The sequence below is a fragment of the Taudactylus pleione genome, unplaced genomic scaffold (assembly GCF_031769625.1).
Source record: "Taudactylus pleione unplaced genomic scaffold, aTauple2 ptg000262l, whole genome shotgun sequence".
NCBI lineage: Eukaryota > Metazoa > Chordata > Amphibia > Anura > Myobatrachidae > Taudactylus > Taudactylus pleione.
This window is the reverse complement of record NW_028284664.1, coordinates 4346223-4373710: the sequence shown is the minus strand read 5'-3', so window position 1 is coordinate 4373710 and position 27488 is coordinate 4346223. Positions and strand designations below refer to the sequence as shown.

General features: G+C 42.4%; 1 protein-coding gene across 1 annotated transcript in view; it reads left to right on the top strand.

Annotated features, from left to right (window-relative positions):
* Positions 1–21692, top strand: part of CMSS1 (cms1 ribosomal small subunit homolog) — a 394493-nt gene extending 372801 nt beyond the window's left edge. The window contains exons 8-10 of the mRNA XM_088481063.1: positions 327–414; positions 20431–20519; positions 21498–21692. Of these exons, the coding sequence (XP_088337189.1) occupies positions 327–414; positions 20431–20519; positions 21498–21581 (261 nt within the window). The 3' untranslated portion in view covers positions 21582–21692. The remainder of the gene's footprint in view (positions 1–326; positions 415–20430; positions 20520–21497) is intronic.
* Positions 21693–27488: the final 5796 nt, after the last annotated feature.

Sequence of the window (27488 nt, the reverse complement as noted above, 5' to 3'; positions counted from 1 at the left end):
CCAGCTTGAAGGCAAATCAACCTGAACATCGTCACGATTGCTGGTCGTCTCAGTGTGTACCCGGCACTACTCATCCATGCTATGTACTGTACACTGCAATAGGCAAAATGCACCTGAAATCAATGAGATTACAGCAAAAACAAAGAGTGTAGTTTCCCAATTCTCTCACAACAACCAGCTATTGTTGAAAGGAAATATAAATGCTGTATATGTCACATTAAACGTGTCCTATAAAGAATATCAGAGGAGAAGTACAAGTTGTGTTTTTTTTATGATTTAAAGGAACAATGTGACAATTTCAACGTCTATTTTTTACACCATCACAGATTAAAGAGCAGGTAAACTATCTGGAGAAAAAGATCGTTCATCTGGGAGTAGGAACACCGGCGAGGATTAAAGCTCTGATAGAACAAGGTAAGGAATCCACGCTTTTGGCATTACAAGTATGGGGTCTCTTATGCTGAATGGGAAATGCTACAGGCAAACATGGGGCAAAGGGGGAAAGATTTACTCATTTTCTTATTGTTATTTAGTATATTTTAGTCTCACTTCTCCAAATCACGGGAACCATGTATATCTAATACAAATAGCTTTATGTAAAGGAACTAATAAAGCATCCACAGGTTACTAATGTAAATGTTGTAGAAATATTTTAGAAATGCATTTTTTTTTTTAAATTCAATAATTTTTTATTGATTTTACAATGACAAACAAAACGAGGACACATATATTGACTCCATTACAAATTATGCCTGTTACAGATTCGGTAATGAGCAAAATCTCGAACATATGGAGCCTACTTTGTTCAGGTGTAGGACAATTTGCACAGATATTGACTCAGAGAATAATTTTCGGTATCACCTTCTTAAATGGCACAATTCCCAATAAAGAACATAGAGTAAAACACCCAACAACAAATAATAAGTGGCAGAGTACCACATACAATATACAAAAATACATATAATCAGGCAATAAACATACGTAAACACAAATAATCAATATATCAGGATATAAAGAGTACCACATATTATATCAATAAACAGTAAGAGCCCATAGGCGCCATATGGGCTCATTTACCAAATATAAAACATAAATAGCCAGTGGTAGAGGCATATACAAGTACAAAATTACCTTACATCTTAAGCCTGATACATAATAATTGCAAAATATGACGAAATAAAAGTAACAAATATTAATAATAATCTGCCATAAATCAAAACCCTCCAAGACAACCCATCCTATAACCCCCCCCCCCCCTGTATGGCCTAACCCCAACCCAGGCATACTTGGATCCCAATTCCCCTTAACCAACCTACAATATCCTAACCTATAAACCCCCTCCCCCCACCCACACAGACAAAGGATAATAAAACACATATATGACAAGGGCAATATATTGTAGACCTTAGCTAGGCTAGACTATGCTAATCCCAGCTCTGCCGCATATTAAGGATAAAACCTTTTCCACAGACATACTATACAGATGAAATGTTTTTCACATACTTCAAGCTTGGCAACATAATAATTTATATACTAGGATATTGTAACCAACGAGACAAAGAAATATTGGGACTTGAAAGCATAATAAGGGGCACCAAATTATTAATCATTAATTAGTCCGGCCGGGCCTCAGGAGGCAGTGAAAATAGAGGCATAGTTCCATCCCCATTCGACCAAAGACTTACAGAAAAGTACTTGGAATGCTTTAATGATGTATCCTGAAGACATCCATCCTTCCAAGGGCACACAGAAAATAATATGAAAAACTTGAAATGGAATGGAATGTAGCACTCTTTGGAAAAAGCACAGTAGACCCCGACCACCTAGGGTTTGAAAGGGTATCCAGCATGGGAATATACACTTCCCTAGGTGAGGATAAGCTCCAGACTTGTTCTTTCGTATAAGACATGCAGAAGGTAACCTCTTCAGTTGGGGACTCAGCCTTCACTTCTCCAAGTTTATTGAGAAGCCTCTGTGTGGAAGCAGCAATAGCTTGCAGAATCAGCTGCACTGAACTAGCCATATGTAAGGCCGTCAAGTCTGAAGTATCCGCAGTAGCTGTAAGCAGGTACAGACTAAATGGTGGTGGCTAGCACACCACCTATGTTCTCCAGTAACAGCTATATACTGCAGCCAGCGTCAGGATCTGTTGTTATAAGGAGCTCAATCCCACCACCAAAGGCACTTAAAATAAAATGGCTGCCAACTGTCCAATCTGATTATCAGACACAGGAACAGAATCCCTTGGTAAGTAGCAGGAGATTAGAGGTACAACAACAGGGAGAAACCACTGAATAATAAGCAGTAGCGGCAAGATCAATGTACCAGCAGGATCAGTACCAGTGCTACTTCAGGTAGGGTGTGGTCCCAAAATGGCGGCCGTTGTCTTCAACTCGCCGGAGCAAGGCAGCAGGGAGTAGAGACCGGGCAAGCAGTCAGCGGCAGAGGGACCGGAGCACCAGGAACAGCCGGATAACGAAAGCAATCCACCAGGTAAGTAGCGTTCTGAGAAGCAGTAGTTAAGAGCAGGAATGGAGACTCCGGGCCAGCAGGAGAAGGAAACAGCCACCTCAAGTCGCCAGGTAATAGTGCCTTAAAGTACGCAACAGGAGCCAGCTGCGACACTCCAATACATACAGGAGAGGATAAGCCAACAAATCCCTGGTTGTGAAGTAGATATATCCAGGAAAAGAGGATTTTTTCAGGATTTGTGCAGGAGAGCTAAAGAAAAGCTGCCCTCTCCCAGCTACTCCAGGCCACGCCTCCTTAGAAATGCATTTTGCTGCCAAAAATTAATAACCCATATTCAGAGCTGGACCGACCCTATACATCAGTGCAGCGCTGTACGTATATAAGCATCATTGTTGGATACACCAGTCATCTTCACGTGATGGCCCCCCAAGGTGTAACCTGCACTAGCACTGTCAGCCTAGATTGATAGCAGCAAAATCGCTGTGACCAATAGCTTAGGTCCCCCCAAAAAAACAATACCAGCACTAAGCTTTGACAAGCTGGTATAGGGATACAATACAGGTAAACGGCAGTGTAGAGTCCCCCTGCCATAATTCCCACCAGTTGTAGCCTGTTCATTACAGTGCAGAGTTCCAAAGGGATCCCCCCCTCCCGTGTAGAACTACAAGCACCAGCATGCCCCGTTATCCAGGGCTGGGACTTGTGGTCCTTCTGTACAAAATGCTGTTCTACAAGTGCCAGCATTCACTCAACATCCTTTTGTTAACCGTATTCACCCCCTGCTTTGCTAGTCAGAATGTCCACAGCATCAGGAGATATGTTTTTATCGTCTGTTGTACAATGTCGACATGAGAACAGTGATATGGTCATAATGTCGACAGTGAACATTCAGCATGACGACACATATGTCAAGTTGAAAATATTTAGCATATCAGCATGACAGTGGCAACCTAACACTGGCGCTAACCCTAACCCTCCTGGAAATATTGACATTATGACAGTGTCAACATTCTGTCAATTTCCACATCCACAATATCGACATTTTGCAGATGTCGACAGTAATGATGCTGACATTTTATCCATGTCGATTTTCATCATTGTCGGCATTGTGAATATTAACCTGCTGAATGCCATAATCTGCTTACTGTCGTGATCTTGTGAAATGCAGTGACCTGTCCTATATATTTATGGTTATATTAGGAAGTAACAGGGCTCTGTATGTATAATGTTTTGATGTGAGAAGAGGAGTGGAAGCAGCAGGAATCCACTGACTGAGGGGTAAATGTAATAGCCTGCGACTTCGAGCATCAGCGAGACCACAGCGAGTCTGGCCGGTATTTGGAAGAGGCAATCATTTATAAGGCACAACCATCCTGATTTTGCCTTTTAATTGATTGCCATTTAGAAGCACCAGCCACCCCCTCTCTGTCTACTTTTCCGCCCCATCCAGCTCTGCGCCACCCCTCCCCCCTGCCGTGACTGCATACTTACCTTCCCGGCAGGACATACTCCATATATATATATATATAGATATATATATATATATATATATATTCCTCATCTCTTAATAGGTTATTGACAGAAGAGGGCTACTCACAGTATATAGGGAGAATGTCTACCTTGACCTTTTTTCCCTATACTAAACAGTCCCTTAGTAATATAACAAAGAAGAAATAAGGTATAACTGATACTGTAGATGGTAGTAGAGCTACAGTATATCTAGCAAAAAATTATAAAAGTAGATTGTGATGGTCATAATGTTCAGAGAGATATTTCTCACCATGGTTGTGTCTTAGCTCTACAGCTGTGAAAACTAACTAAGATTTAGTGCCCAGTAAGCTCATCAAAATTAAGTCATTAATTGAAGTACCAGTCAGGGGCATAACCAGTGGAATGGGGGCCCCATAGCAAAATTTCCTCGGGACCCCCATAGGTCTACCTATACAGTGCCCCTGTAGATGTGCCCCTTAAGCAGTGCCCATTATACAACGCCCCCTGTAGTTGTGCCCATTATGCAGTACCCAGTGTAGTTGTGCCCATTATGCAATGCCCCCTGTATTAGAGCTCCTTATACAGTGCCCCGTGTATTAACGGTCCTTATCCAGTGCCCCCAGTAGTGCATTTTATGCAGTGCCCCTAATGCAGTGCCCCCAGTAATGACCCTAGTAGTGCCCCTTATGCTGTAGCCCCCCTCCCCTGTGCAGTACTTACCTCTCTTCTCGCTCCAGTCCACGCTGTCAGCTCTCTGCGTAGACCCTGCCGCTGATTGGATCTAACTAGTCCAGCAGCAGGCGAAGACTCCTCTCATCGCGTGTGATGTCATGACGTCACCCGCGCACTGCATCACTGCGAACAATGGCCTCTGAAGAGATCAGAGGTGTCTTTAGTCTCTGATCGCTTCAGAGACCAGCGTTCCCAGTTGCACCAGCAAGCACTTTTAAAAAAATATATAATATAATATAATATAATATAAGCCAAAGTGGGTTGGGTACGGGATGTCAGCGCTCAGGATCCCGGTGGTCAGAATCAACACCGGCATCCCGACAGGGTGAGGTTCCCATTGAAAAAAAATGGGGAGAAGGAGGAATTCCGGACACTCCCTACTTTTAAACTCACCTTCTTGCTTCTCATTTGGAGCCATACACGGTACGGTTCCTCTTACTACCAAAATCTTGGAACATTTATTATTTGGATGTATGTTCATTTTTTTTCTTGTGAATAAATTTATAGAATTTTTAAGAAATACTACACTGAGTATTTTCTGTCCTTTTTATGAAATTCCATGTGAACTCCACCCATTTGGATTAAGAGGACGTCTCACAGCATATGGAGGAATTCATCTAAAGACCAGTAACTTTGTGATATTCTGTCTATTGAATGACTTTAAGACTGTCTAATTAATGATCAACTCTAGTAGCGCTGAAGGTTCTTCCTAAAGAGTTAGGATACCAACATCTTCAGGTAAATATCCTAACCCTACCCCTTAACCTAGCCCTCCCTCCCCACAGCCTAAACCTAACCCTCCCTCCCACAGCCTAAATATACCGGCGGTCGGGATGCTGGTGCCGGGATTTTGACTGGTTTGGGATTCCGGCGCTGGCATTCTGAGGGCCGGCATCCTGACAGCCGGGGATATAAACTACATCCCGCCCAAGTAGTGTGAGGGGATGTACTCCTGGTACAATAAATCACGCACAACCACGGTTCAATCTGATGTTTCAGAACTTAAAAGTTCTGAAACTATATATCAGGATGGCCGTACAGAGCTCTCAAAGCAGGACTGTCTAGCCATATTCAAGACATTTGGGAGGTGTAGCCCAGGTCTGGATATGTTTGGCCTGGGACTAGCTCATCTGTCTGTCCACTTTGCACATCATTGTCTTTATTTTTTTATTTTGTGTACGAATAATTTATTTAAAAATTGTAATTATGTAAATGCATTGGTGCAATTAGACTATATTATAGAGATGGATCCATAAAGACTTCCTGGTAGGGCGCAATACAGTTCCCGTATCGATATTCTAAATCGACACAGGATTAGCATATGTGAAGCGCTACATTACATATTAAAAAAGAAACCCATATTGATATTCTTATATAAATATATTCGATACTGCGCAGTTGCAGTATACACCAGGGCCAGGGGATCTCCGGAGACACCACAGCCGGGTGCCAGAGACAGCTGAGATGGGAAAAGCAGCTGAGATGGTTCAAGGGATCTATCTTGTGAATCACATTGCCTAAAATATTGTTTTGTATAAGATTGAGTTATCGATAATTCCAAGCGATCGGTTATCGATGCCCATCCCTACTACAGATTCAAAATGTCGTTTGCCTATAAATGTCTTTAGATATGTTTACATGTACCTCATATACTGATGGTTTTGGTGGGATTAATTTTAGGGGTCAATTATGATCTTAGGATTCAATTAGCCACGCGGCCCAACAATTCCTCCCCCCCCACCCCATTTTTTGCACGCAGCCCTGTGACTAATTGAATCAACCCCTTAAAGGGGGAATTCAATTAGCAGCAGTAATTGACAGTGGGTGATAAAAGGTAGTAGACTCAGGCTTTAATGCCCAGGGCCATTCAATTAGAGCCCTTTTATTTTGCCCAGTAAATTACCATGTTAACGCACACTAACCCACAGAATCGGGGATAAGTTCCCAGACTTATGGGTAAACACGGTAGCGGCACCTGCAAACAGGCTATTTAACGCAGGTCTCTTTTCGAGCCTGACCAAATAAAATTCCTTGTTAACCGCAGCCTTCGGCTGTAATTGAATAGCCCTGGTGCTTCAATTAGCCCGCAGTAAATTATTGCGGCTAATTGAATTCCCCCCCTAAGTGCGCTATTCAGCAATGGATAATGTAAACATGAATCTGGAGTGAGAACAGAGGAGGAACAGTCATAGGCCAGACAAAGTGAGCAGAAGAAACACAACAGACTTCTGTCATTGAGCTGAATCAAGACAGGTTTAGAAATACAATGAAAATGATGGGATTTTGTTGCAATAAACAAGGAACATGGATATAAATGTTTTGTAGTTTGATGTTTCTTTATTTGAGACATATTAAAGCTAGAAAATAAACATAGTGTTGTACAGTAAGTGCTTTTTTTTCCTGACACCTCAGTTTAAAGAGAACTTTTGGATACTTATCTGAAGGACCCACTTCATGCTTCACCACAACCCGCTCAATCTGTTTAACCGTTGGCAGCACTTGCAAGCGGTGTCACCATAAGGGGTTTACATGAATCATTCCAACTCACATTACTCAATAGAAAATATACACTTATATATGCAGCATAAGGAGGGTGAAGACCACCTAACCCATTCCAAGCATTTCTGCTCCTCATTAGAGCCCACTGATTTACATGTCTATTAAATAAATTGATTTTCTAACCACTGAAATGGAATGATTCATATACATTCTTGTGGTGAGACCACTTGGAATCTCAGCTAACCTTTATTTTAATAAGCCTGGGCTGGGTGTGTGAGTGCAGAGAACGCAGCACTGGGGACTTGGTGAGCGATGGAAAGTGCCAGGTGCTGATAATAGACTCTATTACATGTTACTACAGTTACAAATAGGGGATCATATGTGTATGTGTGTGTAGTAACTAAAACAGTGCTCTTCTCGTCCCTTACATGAACTATCATAAACACTGTGTATCCGATATGTGTCTGTTTTAAATTACATTTTTTTCAATGTTTTAAGCATGTTAGAGGCGACAAGGTAACCAGCTAGATAGCTGCCGCTAAAAGTTAGATTTGCTGCAGAAAAGAAAAACTAACAAAATCGCAGGCAGTTTAATAAAATGATGAACGCAATGCTTAACGCAAGATCAAAAAACAAAAAGGAGATGGTTTCTTCCACCTGAATCACTCTATAACCTCACAATACATTGCGAGATGCTTGTGACTCGGGCAGTATGGATATACATAGCTTTTCAAAGATAATCTTAGATGTATTTAATTGCCTTTAAAATATATGTGTAATATATTTATCATTGCAGCTTAGTGCTTTCTGCAGATACGTTTATATAATACATCAGCTGTTCTCATATCTCTAGGTCTGCAATTACTGTCTGTAGCTCAGCACAGTGTACACACATACCTTCTGCTGATGAGGGTGCTGTGATAATTGCAGACTTTCTGCATAATAGGTTTAAATATTAATTTTTGTGTCGGGGAAGGACAATAAACATAAACCTCATAATGCATGGGACCACCCATTCTAGAGGAATGTCCATCGATTATTATGTTCGTCTCAATTTGCGGGAGGTTGGGAGGTGCTGCATAGACGTACACTGTTGAGTTAGTTGTCTTAGCGACGTTTAGCATAAAAAGAAATATTGGGAGCCGGAGGGATGATAATGTGCATTAGCAGGGGCAGGCTGGCCCCACTCCATCCCCCCCTCCACCCTGTAGCCGCGCTCTGCATATGATTAGCTGGCTGCAGGAGGCAGGCAGAGGATGCACCCTGGTCGCTCTGTGCTATAACACAATGGGAGCAGCCAGGCAGCATTCTCGGCCTTCCTCCCTGCCAGCAGCCAAATCCATGCCTGGCTGCAGTGTGCGCCCTAGGGTTGGCCCCGTACGGGACGTAGGATGAGGCTGACCTTCTCTGCTCCGTAACCTCTTTTGCCCCACCTCCTATTTATCTGTTCTGACTCCTTGGTCCCTAAGCTCTGTTCCCTCTCCTCGTCTCAATGCCGCCTCCTCTTCAAAGGGGCACAAGCAAAGAGATAAATAGGAGGAAAGGCAACAGAGAGAAGTCATCAGGAAGAGGGCACTATCCATTCCATTGTGGCTTTCCAATGGCAGCCGCCATCGAATGGTGTGGAAATAATGGCCATTCGATGTTAAACAGCTGAATTCAGTTGTTTAACATTAAGAGCGCACATCATCACAATGGTTTTACCCATCAAATTATTTTGATATAATGTTTAGTTACCATCGCATTGAAAGATTCAATGGTGGAAACCCATAATCATTTGATGGCGGACTTCCTATGTTCATCTTTATAAGATCCTCCTGCATGTGCTGTGACTCCGCCTACCTTGTTGCATTGTTCTTGTTTGCTACCATTGTGGCTAAAGCTAATAAATTGCTAACTCCGCATACTTTTCTGTTGTACCCCGCTTATAGTTGATTTATTCTAACCTACATGAGGCCTTTTCATATTTTCCAAGGACACTTTAAGTCAGGAGTCTTCAACCCATGGCCCCGCAGAGCTCTGTCGGGTGGCCCGCCGACCGGGGGGAGCTGTTCCCCGTAGCCAGCCAACAGGCTCTATTTGCCGGGCGCCACTGAGATTTTGTTACCAGCGGGCACCAGGCTCCCTACCTGCACCGCACCACCCGCTGGAGCTCACTCCTGAGCTCCGGCTTCTGGCTCCCGCAGTGTGTGCAGTGCACTATGGGAGAGACGTCATGACATCTGACAGAAGAGCAGCCAGGTGGACCGGAGGCAGCAGACGCAGGAGTGGGGTTTGAGATAAGTAGTAGTATTTTTTTTTGTAAACGGCTTCACTACTGGGGGCACTACTACTAGGGGGAGTTTCTATTATGGGCACTACTACTAGGGGGCATTTCTGTTATGGGAACTAGTACTAGGGACATTACTATTGGGGGCACTACTACTAGGGGGAATTTCTATTATGGGCACTACTACTAGGGGGCATTTCTATTATGGGAACTAGTACTAGGGGCATTACTATTGGGGGCACTACTACTAGTGGGCATTACTATTAGAGGCACTAATACTAGGGGGTATTACTATTGTGGGGCACTACTACTAGGGGGCATTTCTATTAAGGGCACTAGTACTGAGGGTATTACTACTGGGGGTATTAATACTGGGGCACCACTAATGTGGGCATTGCATAGGGGGCACTACTCCTGGGAGCACTACATAAGAGGCACTACCACTACTGGGTACACTGCATAAGGGGCATTACCACTGTGGGCTCTACATAAGGGGCAGCACTATTGGGAGCACTGAATAAGGGGTACTACCACTACTGGTGGCACTACATAAGAGGCATTACCACTGTGAGCACTGCATAAGGGGCACTGCACTACCACTACTGTGGGCACGGCATATGGGGCACTACCACTACTTGGGGCATGGCACATCGGGCACTACAACTACTGAGGGCACGGCATAAGGGGCACTACCACTACTTGGGGCACGGCACATGGGGCACTATAACTACTGAGGGCACGGCATAAGGGGCACCACTGCTGGGGGCACTACATAAGGGGCACTACCAATACAGGGGGCACTGCATAAGGAGCATTGCATACGGTGCACCACCACAGTGGGCATTGCATTAGGGGCACTACTGCTGTGGGCATTATGTGTAAGGGGCACTACTGCTGTGGGCATTGTGTAAAAGGGGCACTCACTGTGTGTCATACATGAATAAGGGACATGACTATGTGGTGTAATGTGAATTGGGTGAATCAAGATTGTGCTACTGTGTGGCGTATAGCTTAGTGGCCCTCGGGCTTCGTTTAATTTTTTAATGTGGCCCACACTGTGTAAAGGGTTGAAGACTCCTGCTTTAAGTTCTCAATCCTAACCTGTCTGGCATAGAAAAAGCTTGAATGATAAAGCAAAGTTATCTGAAGTTGGAACTCGAGATGTGCGCTGACTCCCATATTTTGGTTTTGGATCTGGATTAATTTTAGTGTTTTGGTTTTGCAAAACCACCCTCGAGAATTTTGGTTTTGGATCTGGATTTTTTTTTTTTTTAATTATTAAAAAAATTTAAAAAACCATTATTAAAATTTTTTGAAAACTGCTAAAATCATGTAATGTTTGAAATCCAAAACCTGAAATTTTGGATTTTAAAATCTGAATTCCAAACAACTAGAATATCAGAACTGCAATTCAGATTTAGATGGATCTCCCCAGGAGATTAGAAACGCAGATCTATCCCGATTCATGAAATTCAGGTGGATTCGGATTTCTGGAGAACTGAAGCGCACATCTCTAGTTGGAACCCCATTTTTAAGCACCTTGAGACTTCTTGGGGAACAGCGCTATATAAACAAAATTATTATTATTTTATACTGTAAGTTTCTAACGATATTTAACAAGACAAATCTCATTAATAAGTTTAACTTGCTAATTAAATGAAAGGGGGACAGAGCACTGTCAGGGAGATGTATCAAGCCTTGGAGACAGATCAGATTGTGTGGTTGCTTTGGGCAACTAATCAGCTTCTGTCATTTTGAATATTGTGCTACTGTACATAAATAACAGAAGTTGATTGGAGGCTTTGGACGACAACTCCACATTATCTCCCTCTCAGTCTGCTGTATATAAAATGTGTCTAGCTGCTATACAGCAGGTCAGGAGCACCAGCAGGACAGGACAGGAACCGTCATATCAGTAATCATTTGTGGACCCTGTGAACGTAGCAGTCAGTAAGGAATGGAGTCTCTGTCAAAAATAATACATAAAACATTTTTTATTATGTTAAAATATAAAAAAAATTATTATGCAGAATATTAAACAACAAATATTCGTACGTTTTCCCTGAAAAGTCATTTTTGGGGCCTACCTGCAAACATTCGGCAGCCCCTGAATGTATGTACTGGGGACTGCAACAGATATTATCACAAAGCAGCCAACATAGGTTTGAATAAATTTACCAAGCACCGAAATACAACCCATTGCCGAGTTTGGCCTCAGCAGCTGATGACATTTATAAATGGTGTTATCCATTGTAGCCTATGGGTTACACGATGCAAAACTTCCCAGGAGGGGATCCCTCTGTTACTGACCACTCTCACATACATAGGGCCGTATTCAATTAGATGCGAAAAGTCGTTATTCGCGGGGAAAAAATGTAAAACACCCCAAAAAACTACATTTTGGGGGCGAAAAGGCACAAAGTGGGGGGACAAGTTCGCAAACTAGCTAAATAAGGTTCTGGGGGTGTTCTAAGAAGAGGCAAAGTGTTTTTGGGATTGCATGTGCTTTTATGAGGGAGGAAATTCACTTCTACTAAAACTTCACTTTAGAGACATTAAAATAAGCTAGCACCCATTTTCAGGTACCCCAAATGTGACAGGACTACTTATCTTCTCCAAAAAATACAGCTTAATGCCATTCTTCACCACTTGTGCAAAGACGCTAATTAGAAGCTATTGAAACAACTTAAGTACCCCAAAAGGTTTTATTAAGGCTAATCGGGCACATCTACATTGTTCCCCAATATTACTGCATCTTTTTGGGGGGTAGAGACTGATTTCCCCCGATTCTGACACCACTTTCCGCCTGTTGTGACTTCGCGGCTTGCCGTTTTCACGTGGTTTGGAATTGAATACGGTGATTAGTGGGGCCGCGCACGATAAGTTTCCGCATCCAAAACACGAGATGTAGGCAAAAAGTCCGCCAGGCTGAACTTTATCACAAACGCAAAACTAACTGAATTCCGCCCATAGTCTGATGATTGAGCATGTGCAGTAGCGCAGCCGGGGTCTGAACCCAGATGTAAAGAGTTCGTAGTAGAAATCATTTTACTTCTTACACATCACAGGGACGAGCTCCAATCAGAGTCCCCGTTCCTGCATGTCATTGATAAGTGACTGATGGGTGAACATCATGGCATAAAAGCCTCATACTAGGGAAACCTCATCCTTCAGCACTCAGGAGAGGAAAAAACCCCTGTGGGGGAAACCTCTGGGGAACCATGGCTTTAGGATCACCCTTCCCTCTGGGCATTAAGAGGTGTACTAATAGGTACAGGGAGGGGTTCAATACTTACCAAAGATCAGCAGCTGCTGTGTAAGGTTGGGCATGGGATCCCGGTGGTTGGGATTCCAGCAGTCATAATACCGACAGTGGCATCCCGTAAGTCAGAATACTGACACAACTACCTAAGTATACTCCCTAACCCTCCCCCTAACCCATCTTTCCCTCAGCCTAACCCTAAATAAGTTTTCATTCTTATAGTAACAAGTGGGTATCTACTGAAAATAAATTTGCCCAGTAAATAAAAGCTATACTAGATTGTCCCATTTCCAGTCGTCTGCTATCCTCACTATGCCACTGTTCGATGCAGTGAGGATAGTCCGACGTCCTACATGTGGAAAAAGACATAATGCAGATCCTGCCTTCCTACGCTCTGTGGCTCCCTCCGGTCGTCTGCCACCCTGACTACACCACTGCTCCAGAAGTGTCCGACGTCCTATATGTGAGAAAAGACACACTGCATATCCTTCCACCTTCCGCTCCGCAACTCTCTCCAGTCATCTGCCGTCCTGACTACACCACTGCTCCATAAGTGTCCGACGTCCTATATGTGAGAAAAGACACACTGCATATCCTTCCACCTTCCGCTCCGCAACCCTCTCCAGTCATCTGCCGTCCTGACTACACCACTGCTCCAGAAGTGTCCGACGTCCTATATGTGAGAAAAGACACATTGCATATGTCCTGCCACCTTCCGCTCCGCAACCCTCTCCAGTCATCTGCCGTCCTGACTACACCACTGCTCCAGAAGTGTCCGACGTCCTATATGTGAGAAAAGACACACTGCATATCCTTCCACCTTCCGCTCCGCAACTCTCTCCAGTCATCTGCCGTCCTGACTACACCACTGCTCCATAAGTGTCCGACATCCTATATGTGAGAAAAGACACATTGCATATGTCCTGCCACCTTCCGCTCCGCAACCCTCTCCAGTCATCTGCCGTCCTGACTACACCACTGCTCCAGAAGTGTCCGACGTCCTATATGTGAGAAAAGACACACTGCATATCCTTCCGCTCTGCAACTCTCTCCAGTCATCTGCCACCCTGACTACACCACTGCTCCATAAGTGTCCGACGTCCTATATGTGAGAAAAGACACATTGCATATGTCATGCCACCTTCCGCTCCGCAACCCTCTCCAGTCATCTGCCGTCCTGACTACACCACTGCTCCAAAAGTGTCCAACGTCCTATATGTGAGAAAAGACACATTGCATATCCTTCCACCTTCCGCTCTGCAACTCTCTCCAGTCATCTGCCACCCTGACTACACCACTGCTCCAGAAGTGTCCGACGTCCTATATGTGAGAAAAGACACATTGCATATGTCCTTCCACCTTCCGCTCTGCAACTCTCTCCAGTCATCTGCCACCCTGACTACACCACTGCTCCAGAAGTGTCCGACGTCCTATATGTGAGAAAAGACACATTGCATATGTCCTGCCACCTTCCGCTCCGCAACTCTCTCCAGTCATCTGCTGTCCTGACTACACCACTGCTCCAGAAGTGTCCGACGTCCTATATGTGAGAAAAGACACACTGCATATCCTTCCACCTTCCGCTCCGCAACTCTCTCCAGTCATCTGCCGCCCTGACTACACCACTGCTCCAGAAGCGTCTGATCCGACGACCTATTTGACAGTTGGTAAGTGCATACACTTACCAATCGTCCGCCCAATGTGTCAGGCCTGGTGTCACAACTGGGTGGGCATTTAAATTTGCCTGCCCAGTTGAGTTGTCACTCACCGCCAGGTCCCTGCAGCATGTGTACGGGCGATCAGCAGGTTGATCAAATAAATTCAGCTTGCTGTAATTATTGCAATTGGTGTTTAGTTGATAAATACGCCCTTAAACTTCTATATGTACATTCAATGTTATCACATGCTAAGCACATTTACCTCAAACTAATACAAATGAATTTATTTGCCTTGTCTGTCTCTCTTTTGACTATAAAAATGATATTATTATTATAAATATCTTCTTTGTATTATTCTAATCCTTTTTATAGTCAAAACTCTGGAGTAAAAAGTGTATGGTTGGTGAGGCACTGCCTCCCCTGTCTACCTTTTCGGCACATCCCTGATGAAGATTCTTCAAATTTCTAGCATTATATACTGCTGCACCTCTGTATAATGCCCACATTAACCTTCAGCTTCATATATCTGTCTGTAAATCTGGCTCTGATACTAACCAGTGTTACCATTTACCTCACCGCACGTCACTGGCTGGGTCCAATAACCTAGTATTTATATATAATACTCGTATACAGTATACACCCTCAACATCACCAGTCACATCCTCTGCGGGAGCACACTGTAGGCCTTGCATACATTTCAGCTCCAGGCCCATATAGACCTTAATCTGGCACTGACCCGGGTCCAGAGGGGTCCCGCGCTGCACACCCTGCACCCATATTATCTAAAACTCACCTGTCCGTGGTCCCGCGTCGGGTGTCAGTGCGGCACAAACACTGGAAAATGGCCGCCGCCGCCATTTTTCTGGCGTTCTGTCCATGCGCAGTAGACTCTGGGCACACTCTAGTGCCCAGAGTCTACTGACTGTGCGGTGGCCAGCCAGCCGGGGAGAGAGGAGGGGGCCCGGCACGGGGAATGCACATGGGCCCCCTCCTCTCTTAAGATGCCCCTGGTCTGTATGCTAATCCTCCTCCTCTCCCTACCCTAACTCTCCCTTCCTGGTGCCTGAACCTAACCTCCCTCTCCCCGCACCCTAAACCTATCCCTCTCCCTTAGTGCCTAACCCTCCCCCTAGTGCCTAACCCCTAAACCTAACTCACCTCCCCCCTACCCCGCTACTTTGGCATACCTATTGAACATTAGGTTATTCTTATATTATATTGATTTGAAGCACTGTTTTTGCGCTGGTTACCAAGTCCACTGTTCACTAATCTTATGCAAATTGCAGATCACCACTGCTTTAAATCTCTTGATTCAGCTGACACCCATAACCCTTGGGGTAATGAACTTCAAAATCTCTTTTAGCTACTACGTTATTATTGTACAACAGAGGTATAACTAGACTCAGGTGGCGCTCGTAATCCTCTACTTACCCATGTCTATGTATGTATGTGTATATATATATATATATATATATATATATATAATGATGATAAAGAACATGCACCTAATGTAATATTTAAGAGCGTACAAGTGGTAACTGTATGTATATGATGTTGCTTGTACCAAAAAGATAGTCTAAATGGTTTTATAATAGTTTTCAGCAATTGATATTGTTGTAGCTGTATTTTCTCCCTGGCATGGTGTTACCACAAACCTGAGTTCTCCAGACCAAACTGTTCCTTATTGTGTATAGAGGCTCTGGCACTCCTTGATGATCAGTAGTGAGGTGCACTTGTTCATCAGCACATGGCTCACATTACCTTCTTTCTTGATGTGGAATCACCATGGATGATTCACTTTTTCACATGGTCTCTTCATGTTGTGTGCTGTTTGTCACTTTGGCCCCCATTCAGAGGCGGTCGCAAGAAGCGACCGCTCGCTCTGAATGAGGGCGGCCGCTTGCTTGTTCTAGTGCAGCCTCCTGGTCGCCACCCACAGCTTAGCGACCGACCAGGTTGATGGTCGCGATGGTCAAGACCATCGGGGCTTGCGAGGTGGGGTCTCGCGAACCGCAAACCCCAGGGAGCTTCCTGCTCTGATCGAGCAGAAAGCTCCCCGCTGACATCACTGATGTCAGTGCAGCCGCCCACAAAACGGTAACTCCTCCGTTTGTGTAACCACCCCCTGCCCCGCCTACAAAACGGGCCGAGCTGTGGATCAACATCGACAGCCGGCCCTTTTGTAGTGAGCTCCGGAGCGAGAGAGTTTCTCGCACCGGGGCTTGCGCACGCGCTGTGCGACCGCTGCACGTGCGCATGACCAAAACATCGACCTGGTTGCAAGCGTGCGGCGCTTGTGACTGGGTCTGAATGAGGTCCTTTGTCCCATGGTCTCTTCATGTTGTGTGCTGTTTGTCACATGGCCCAAATGTACTAAGCTCTGGAAAGGGATAAAATGGAGAGTGATAAGCTACCAACCAATCCGCTCCTGTCATTTTTTAAACATAGCCTGTGACATGACAGTTAGGAGCTGAGTGGCTGGTCGTTTATCACTCTCCACTCTATCACTTTTCAGCGCTTAGTACATCTGGCCCAAAATTTGTCACATGAGATTAGATTAATCAAATGTACAGTTTATATACAGCCGCAACTGGACGATGTTTGTTCTACTGCACATGTGTCTGAGCTGCATTGTGCATGTGCCACGATGGTCCTGTGATGGCAGTCGCAGTGTGGATTAGGACGCAGGGTGATTGACAGACAGCGACCTTCTGGGAGAGCTAACGGGGGAGTGGCGACAAAAACACAGGTGTGTTGTGACCATTTTGGTGGCATGTCGCAGCCCGCGCATCTTGTGAAGGGCTTTCTGAGCAACCATAGAGTTGCTCAAATGTCCGATGGTATGACCGATGTTTTTCGGATGTTCATCCAGTGCTGACTTTTCAGACACAAGCATCGGATCTGAGAAGCCGGCGGTGTAGGTCTCTTTACACCTTTACAAAAGACGATGGCTGCAACACTGCTTACCAAAATTGTCTGCTCGGTCTGTGGGTCCATTGCTCAGCCACACTTCACAATTGGCTGCACAGACATCATAAAATTGCCTGCCCAGTTGTGATGTCCGTGTCGGCGATTCCTGCTGCTAGTGTAACAGGTCGGTCGGTGGGCCGTCCGTACACACCAGCAGTTGTGCACGATATATTTGCAAGATATATCACATCTTCCGTGCTGCACAGCCAACACACTATATCTGTTAATGTCCTCATTCACAGATATATTGTGTGCACACACATGCTGCCACACTTAACGATATATTATTATTATCATTTATTTATATGGCGCCACAAATGTTCCGCAGCGCCTTACATAGTACATAAACAAGTTGTAGACAAGCAACTTACAGAACAATACAATACAGGACCAGGACATGGATTATATTTATTGCTACATTAGTGACCATAACACCCAGATAAACAACAGAGCATAAGCAGCCAAGTGTTAGGTGCCCTAGTGGTGAGTAAGAAGTAGATGAAACTAAAGTAGGGAGAAGCACAAGAGGGTAGAGGGCCCTGCTCATAAGAGCTTACATTCTAAAATATATTGATATATTACGTAGTGTATACCCAGCATTACTGTGGTTCTGCCTTTGTGCACTGTGAGTAATGTTCATTCTATCCACCAGCAGCAGAAAATGTGGACAGAATGATATTTATGCATGAGGTAGGTGCAGGCAGCCAGGCTTTGTGAGACCATAGATAATGTGTGATGGGGGGGGGGGGGTGTTGTGAGATGGACATTGAAGGGATGGTGCTGTGAGGTGGACATTGACGGGATGGTGCTGTGAGGTGGGCATTGAAGGGATGGTGCTGTAAGGTGGACATTGACGGGATGGTGCTGTGAGGTGGGCATTGAAGGGATGGAGCTGTGAGGTGGACATTGAAGGGATGGTGCTGTGAGGTGGACATTGATGGGGTGGTGCTGTGAGTTGGACATTGATGGGGTGTGCTGTGAGGTGGACATTGAAGGGATGGTGCTGTGAGGTGGACATTGAAGGGATGGTGCTGTGAGGTGGACATTGACGGGATGGTGCTGTGAGGTGGACATTGACGGGATGGTGCTGTAAGGTGGGCATTGAAGGGATGGTGCTGTAAGGTGGACATTGAAGGGAGGGTGTTGTAAGGTGGGCATTGAAGGGATGGTGCTGCGAGGTGAGTATTGAATGGATGGTGCTGCAAGGTGGACATTGAAGGGATTGTGCTGCGAGGTGGGCATTGAAGGGGGGGTGCTGCGAGGTGGGCATTGAAGGGGGGGTGCTGTAAGGTGGACATTGAAGGGATGGTGCTGTGAGGTGGGCATTGAAGGGGGGGTGCTGTAAGGTGGGCATTGAAGGGATGGTGCTGTGAGGTGGGTATTGACGGGATGGTGCTGTGAGATGGACATTGAAGGGATGGTGCTGTGAGGTGGGCATTGATGGGGGGGTGCTGTGAGCTGGACATTGATGGGGTGGTGCTGTGAGGTGGGCATTGATGGGGGGTGCTGTGAGGTGGACATTGATGGGCAGGTGCTGTGAGGTGGACATTGATGGGCAGGTGCTGTGAGGTGGACATTGATGGGTTGTGCTGTGAGGTGGACATTGAAGGGGGGTGCTGTGAGGTGGACATTGAAGGGGGTGCTGTGAGGTGGACATTGAAGGGGGGTGCTGTGAGGTGGACATTGATGGGTGGTGCTGTGAGGTGGACATTGAAGGGGCTGGGGGAGGTGCTGTGAAGTTGTTATTGTATATTGCTTCCTATATTTACTAGTATGTCACTAGAATAGTCTCTGATTGTCCAACAAGGCTGGAAGGTGGATGTCTTTGATTATACAGGTTGAGTCTCCCATATACAGATATTCCAAAATACGGTTTTTGGTTTTTTTTTAGCTTGACTGAGATAGTGAAACCTTTTGCTTTTTGATGGTTCAATGTACACAAACTTTAAAACACAAAATTATTAAAAATAAAGTATAAAATTACCTTCAGGCTGTGTGTATAAGGTGTATATGAAAGATGAATTTCATGTATGTACACAAACTTTGTTTGAGCCTCAAAATTATTGAAGATATTGTATAAAATGACCTGCAGGCTGTGTGTATAAGGTGTATATAGAACATAAATGCATTCTGTGGTAGGATTTGGGTCTCATTCCCGAGATATCTCATTATGGCATGCAATTATTCCAAAATACGGAATATTCTGATATCCAAAATACCCTTGGCCCCAAGCATTTTGGATATGGGAGACTCAACCTGTAGTTCCTTTTCATAAATTTCATCAAACAATTAAACCGCATCCCCATTAGAGAAACCATGCCTGCGGTTTTTTTGCCACGTCCATTTTGCCGTTGCTATGCACTGGTAGATAACCAGGGCCACTTAATTGCATTTTCCCCCCAGGCTAAAGCTTGCCAGCCACCCTCTCTGCATTAGTTTAATTGTGTGAAATAAGATGCAAGAGGCACAATACAGAACTGCACAGGTGAAGGAGGTGGAAGTGGACCTTGAGTTTATGAGAAGTAACTTACAACAGGCCTGTGTTGGTTTTTTTGAGTACAGTACATGTATGTAGGGCTGTTTTATGGCATCATGCTATAGGCGCGACTCGCAAGCAATTATTTATGATGGTATTTTTTGCAGGCCCTACATAATGTCTAATCCTGTTCAAGGCTTCACACATGATAGGTGTGGTGTCGCAAATAAAATTGAATTGCGAGAAAAAGTCACAGTGGAACATCGGAAATGGTGCGCGAAGTGTGAGAAACATCACCACCATGGTGAAAACCGTTAAATTCACACCTAACTGATCTCCCTCACAATGTCAACATTCATTCAACCACGTTAGCCAACGTTATACATAGATGGCGACACCAATGATGCCCAAAGCAATATAAATTCCTCGTATTTCACGTGCTATTTCTACAAACCCATCTTTCATTTGTGATTGTAACTTAGGTTCTATATTAAGGAAGAAAATATCAATAAGTGTGATTCTTCGTATGTTTGTGGCAGAGTTCATAGATTACACACCATACTCATTGTTTGCTGACATCTGGCTCTTCCTCTGCTGATAGATGGACTCAGCTTGCGATCTTTGAAGTATCTGATTTGGGATTGGAACTGGAGGGATGTGAAGCAGCGGAGGATGGTGAATATTCCAGAGGTAAAGATTACTGTTGATGAGTAATGCTTCTCTTCATTTTTCATACTCCTAGTATCTCGCTGATACACCCTGCCGGGTATTAGGGCAGGAAGAACTTGCATATTTTCGTTTGCATCCCACAGAGGTGCAAGCAAATTATTAGCAAGGTTTTCCAGCCAAAATAATAAGAAATGTGTATAGCCACACATGGCGGAACCTCCTGGCTAATTGTATGTGCCCCAAGGTATGTAGATATACTCTGTACTTATCCAGCCTACATAATATAGCACCCGTTTAGTTACATTTGTCCTATGCTCTATATAAAGTAGCTTTTTTTGAGGCATATCGTATAGTGCACAAAAATAATTTTGTTTGTACCTTGGTTTAGCATTGCTTATTTAATAGTACCCCACTACTAGCTTTTTCTCTGCTTCTAAATACCTTACAGCATCTGTTGGCTATACGTGGTATAGTTTATTTTAATGGGATGCAGCCCACAAACATGTACTTAAGACACACATACAGCCCTTTCCATGGAACAAAAAGCCGCAGATAGATTAATATGGCGAGAACTCACAATTAATATACCAGTAACCAGCAATATGGAGACATCACAGATATCATTCTCAAATGTAAAAATGTCCTAGGTTCTAAAGTTTACAAGTTTTAAATGTCCATATAAAAGAATCCAACTACTCGGTATGAAATTTCACCTTCATATACAGCAATGTCTGAGGGCTAGATTTACAAAGCAAAGCCGCTGCTTCTTGGTGGGTTTGACCTGGAAATTTAAAGCGGCACTAATATTAAGTGGAAAACATGCCTCACTTCACCATTAACATTATTGCCTCTTTAAATTTCCAGGTCAAACCTGACAAGAAGCGTCAGCTTGCAAAAGTCACCGTTTTCTAAATCTAGCCCTATGTCTCTGTAACATTCCATTTTATTTTGTTTTACACATATGCATATACTGTAACATGTGCTCTATGTTTAATGTAGGTGAAGAAAGCGATGGTAGAACTCCTGGAGGCAGGCTTGATCGCTGCATGCAGAGAAGGATCTCTGAAGATCGGTTTATTTTAGCCCCTGTATTTTCTAGTCATATTATCTTTTATGCAGCATGTTTGTGTTTTAAAGAATTATTTTTTTGTGCAAACTCCATAATCTTTAACAATAAAGCAATACTGGGTTTCAGCATGTCTGTATACTGTCCGTCTGTTTCAGCATGTCTGTAATGCTTTGTCCTATGAATAACGTGTTGCACATACTCTGATTGGATGAGGGGTATGATGTGTGTACAGATAAATTTGAAATTGACCTAATACAAACAAAATTGTGTAAAATACAGTTTATCAGCAATAAACAACTTCATGTATTACTAAAAACCCATTGTTCTCCAGAAATCTTGCATACTAAATAGAAACTTAACAATGTGATATAACTGAATGTAATAGGCAGTATGACATAACAAGCTTGGAAATAGGCCAATGTACAATTGAGAACCAATGAGTTAAGGCCCCCATGAATCAGCAATTGATTGCAGCAATCGTGCAATTTGCAATCGATTGTGTATAAAAATCTTTCCCTTTTTCAGTCGATTGCAGATTGCAGAATTGCCACAATTGATTGAAATAGGGAAAGATTTTTATACACAATCGATTGCAAATTGCACGATTGCTGCAATCAATTGGTGATGTATGGGGGCCTTTAGGCAACCGGGATTGCTGGAAGTTGTAGTTTCTTCTGCAGCACAGTACATATGCTGCTTTAATAAATAAACCATTACAAAAGAGGATTGGCCAAATAAACTTTAAAAAAAAAAAATGTTCAATATTATTTTAAAATTATGAAATAACTTTTCAAAAAGTGCATCTCTCAGACTTGGCAGTATCCGTGGTTTCTTTAACACATTCTGCAAAAAATGTATTGATTTTCAGAAGTTAAGATAAAAACCAGCGCCAATAGAATAGAGGAATCAGACAATAGTTCAGCAGTCAGATAAGGTTATGTCAACCTTATTAAATGGGATAGAGCAAAGGAAAAAACTGCGCTCTAGAGTCTATGCCGGGACATCAGTTCAAAACATACAATGGAATAAAAAACAACATTTTATTGTAATAAGGCTAAATGCCAATTCAAAGAATTCATATATACACACAATAAAATACATACAAGAGAGTTGATCAGACTCTCAGTATTAGAAGAACAATAAATGTAAACACACAAATGACACAAGTGGGTATAATTAACCAATCTATATTGGAGTGTAACAATATAGAAACACTGATAGTAATGATACTTGTGACCCTGGAGATCCTTAATATTGAGAAAAGTCTCGTAAAACATAAATGACCAGATAAGGTATATCCAACCTTCTAAAGAAAGTCTCGTGTAGAATTCAATATAGGAGGTATATCAAAATTGTAATAGGAATTCTTTCTCCTGAAGGTACCTTATCAATAACTCAACGCTGTATATAATCACAGCTGATTGGAACACACTTATAATAAAAATATCAACATTCAGCCTCCTCCAACATATGCGGCTGTGTCTCTGTAAACACAGCAACAGCCGTGGGAATGTAGAACTGGAGCCGTAGGTAACAGGAATGGTTAATGTATAAAGCCAGGTATATACTGTCAGCGTGAGGTGATGCCAGCTACCAGCCTACTCCAGAGTATACCAAATACCTCATAGCGAATTATCAGCAGCCGGGACACTGTAAGGTGAAAGACGTAAACGATGTTTTTCACCTGTGTATGTTGCGCCAGATGACAGCCGTCTCAATGCGGCGCTGATACAGACAATGCCAGATGGTGAGGTCCCTCGGCTCTGGATAACAGCCAGGTGATAGTCGTGTCAGTGAAGTAGCGGTATTACAGTGAATACGGAGGTGAGCAGGAGGTGAGCGTCCCAGCGGCTCAATTAGTAGATACAATCTTCGCTGTTTAAGCAGTGAGACTCCCGAAGGACCGGAGGTTGGCCAGGGCAACAGTCGCCAGCTTGTCTTTAAAAGGCGTGCAGACGGACGCTGAATGTAGATGAGCAGGTAAGGTCTCCAGGCACCGACAGGGAACGACAACGCGTTTCGGCTACTGCTGTAGCCTTTTTCAAGTCAGAAGTGTTCCCCATTGTCCATTACATGGTATAAATAACACTAGGACACAACTGATTGGTTGGTTAATTAGTTCAGTCTGGTCTGTTTTTTTATCCATAATAGCTCATTGGGAGTTCAATTCAGCAGGTTTGTAGTTACTTCCAATGGATCTCATACTATTATTAGCTGCTTCTAAAGAACTCAAGAGAAGATTAACCATTAAACCACAAACCGACTAATATATAGTTCTATTATACCGATAGTCAATACAATAATAAATTGATGTAAAAAAAAATAATATATATATATATATATATATATAAAGATAAAATTATAATTATTAAATAGAGTATTGAAAAATATTATTATATAAAAAATAATATATGTAAATTTTTTTTTAATAATATATAGTATTATAGTTGATCTGATGTCCCGGCATAAATATGACTTGAAAAACCTAGGTATTGGTAATAAACTTATATAGATAAATAATAATAATGATAGTAATAATAATAATCATAATAATCATAATAATAATAAAAATAATAGTTATAATAATTAGAATTAGCACAATATTAAATAAAATAAATAAAATAAAACGAAATAAAATGAATAGCAAGAGAGGAAAGGTCCTTTAAAGGATGTCAAAGATGAATGGTTAGAAAGGAATAACTCAATCCTAATATCAGCCTAACCTAAGAAGACGTACATAGATTAATACATACATACATGTAAGGACATATATGTGCGTATATGAATACATGGATGGATACCAATAAGGCAAATTGGGCAAATGATAGCCCACTCATACACAAGCAAAGATATAGTAAATAGACCAAAAGCAAATACACCGAAAGCAAGTGGGGAGGGGGGTGGGGGGTAGACCATGGCCGCTTGGTTGACCAGACATTACATAGAAAGCAGCTACGGTCTAACCCGCACCCACATATAAGACATATATATATATAAATGCATGTACATGCATAATCACAAACACATAAACATACATAAACATAAATCTAATCATAAAATTCAAGTGCTTCGTTGAGGCCATCTGGAGAAAGTGTTTGAAGTCTGAAAATCCACTTGGATTCAGCTTCACATAGTCTTTTAAATCTATCGCCACCCCTGTTGGTAATTCCTATGTGTTCTATCCCCGTAATCTTGAGACAGGCTGGATTATTCTGATGAGCCTCAGAAAAATGTCTGGAAACACTATGTGTCACCAAACCTTTGATGACATTAAGTCTATATTCACGAAACCGTTCTTTGAGAGCCCTAGTTGTTCGGCCTACATATTGTAAAGAGCAAGCACAACTAAGTGCATATACAATATAACTAGATTCACAATTGATATGACTGGTAATATCAAATTTAATATCTGCTATAGCTGATACGATTTGCTTATTTTTATTAATATGTTTACACGTAAGACATCTCATACGATTACAGGGAAAACATCCATTTGGTCTCAACGGAAGCCAAGTATTAGTATGTATATTCTCTTTGATATTTCTAGAAAAAGTGCTTGGAGCTAAGAAACTTTTTAAATTCCTATTCTTTTTGAAAATTACAGTGGGTTTTAAAGCAATATTGGATGAGAGAACTGAGTCACACAATAATATTTTGTAATTCTTATTAATGATTGACTTAATTTTATTTGATTTATTATTAAATTGAGATATAAAGGCCAAAGGAACATCTTTCTTCATAGATTTAGTGGTAGTTTCTAAGGATAGAGAGATATCGACTATATTGTCCAGGGTATTAGTTGGTTCAATAGTATTGTTAGCATAAGGCACAGTCTCATTCAACTTAGACTTATGGGTCATTTCAGCATGAGTTTTAGCATTCTCCACTAGTTCAAGGGGATAACCTCTCATCACAAAATTTTCTATTAGTTTGTCGGCATGAAGATGAAAATCCTCATCTCTCGTACAATTACGCCTAACTCTCCCCATTTGACTCTTAGGAATATTATCAATCCATGGACGATAATGTCCACTCTGGTAATGAAGATAAGAGCTCGAGTCTACTGGTTTAGTATAGAGAGTAGAGATGATTTTATCATCTGCAACCGACAACGTAACATCTAGAAAATCAATGGAAGTATGGCTAAAGTGCGAGGTGAACCGTAAATTAAAAGTGTTAGTGTTCAAAGCAGAGGTGATATCAGTGGCAGAAAGAATATCCCCATCCCAAATCAAAAATAAGTCATCTATGTAACGACCATAGAACACCAGACCCGCTCCGACTGATCCATCCCAAATATATTTATCCTCAAATGTACCCATATATATATTGGCAAAGCTCGGAGCGAATCTGGTGCCCATGGCCGTTCCATGAATCTGTAAATAGTGGGTGGAGTCAAACATAAAATTATTGTGCGTTAAAATAAAACGAATGCAATTCACCAAAAAATCTCGTTGAGCATAGGAAATGGTATTATCTTTGTTGAACATTTCTCCAACTGCCAGAATCCCAGCCTCATGTGGGATAGTGGTATAGAGAGTCTGGACGTCAAGGGTAAAAAAGGCATACCCTGGGCGCCAGGTGATAGTGCTTATTTTATTTAATAAGTCAGAAGTATCTCGGATATGTGACCTCTGAGTAACCACATACTTTTGTAAAAAATGGTCAACAAAAAATGATAAATTAGAAGTGAGTGAATTAATCCCTGAAATAATAGGACGCCCTGGTGGAGAAATTAAAGACTTGTGGATTTTGGGTAAATAATAAAACACCGGTGAAATAGGGTGATTATTAAACAAAAAATGAAATTCATCTTTAGTTATAACACCTCTCTCTTTAGCATCATCCAATAAAATTTTTAGTTCTTTCTGGAACACTAAAGTGGGATCCTTTCCTAGAATCTGATAGAAACAAGCATCTTGAAGTTGGGTTAGAGCTTCTTTAATATAGTCTTCAGTATTCAGGATGACGACCCCACCGCCCTTATCTGCGGGCTTGATAATAATGGAGTCGTCATCCTGAAGAGTCCTCAAAGCTAGTCTCACCATATGACAGGTTTCTCTTACCAAGGTCCCTAGTCGAATTAGAATTACATAAAGTTTGAAAATCTTTAAGAGTATTTTTGTAAAATAATTGTATATTAGAGCTTTTATGGCTAAGTGGGAAAAAATTAGATTTATTTTTAAATTTATTTCTATCTGTAGAGTGGAGAGGGTCTTTTATGTTAAATATTGCAATTTCTTCCTCTCTTGATCCTCCCTCAACTTGTAACATTTCCAAAATAGATAGACATTCTAGGTCATTAGTATCCAGAAGAATTGGATTGTCACTTTCCTCCAATCTAACTTTCTTAGTCTTGGAGAAAAAATAGCGCTGTCTACATAAAGACCTGACGTAACGATTAAGTTCGGAAAATAAATTGAATAGATTAGGATTCGTACTCGGGGCAAAACTCAAACCTTTGGAGAGTAGGGATATTTCATTATCATTTAATGTCCTGTTAGACAGATTAAACACACCTGCTTGTGTTACTGGAACCTTGTCATTTTTTGTTGACCATTTTTTACAAAAGTATGTGGTTACTCAGAGGTCACATATCCGAGATACTTCTGACTTATTAAATAAAATAAGCACTATCACCTGGCGCCCAGGGTATGCCTTTTTTACCCTTGACGTCCAGGCTCTCTATACCAATATCCCACATGAGGCTGGGATTCTGGCAGTTGGAGAAATGTTCAACAAAGATAATACCATTTCCTATGCTCAACGAGATTTTTTGGTGAATTGCATTCGTTTTATTTTAACGCACAATAATTTTATGTTTGACTCCACCCACTATTTACAGATTCATGGAACGGCCATGGGCACCGGATTCGCTCTGAGCTTTGCCAATATATATATGGGTACATTTGAGGATAAAT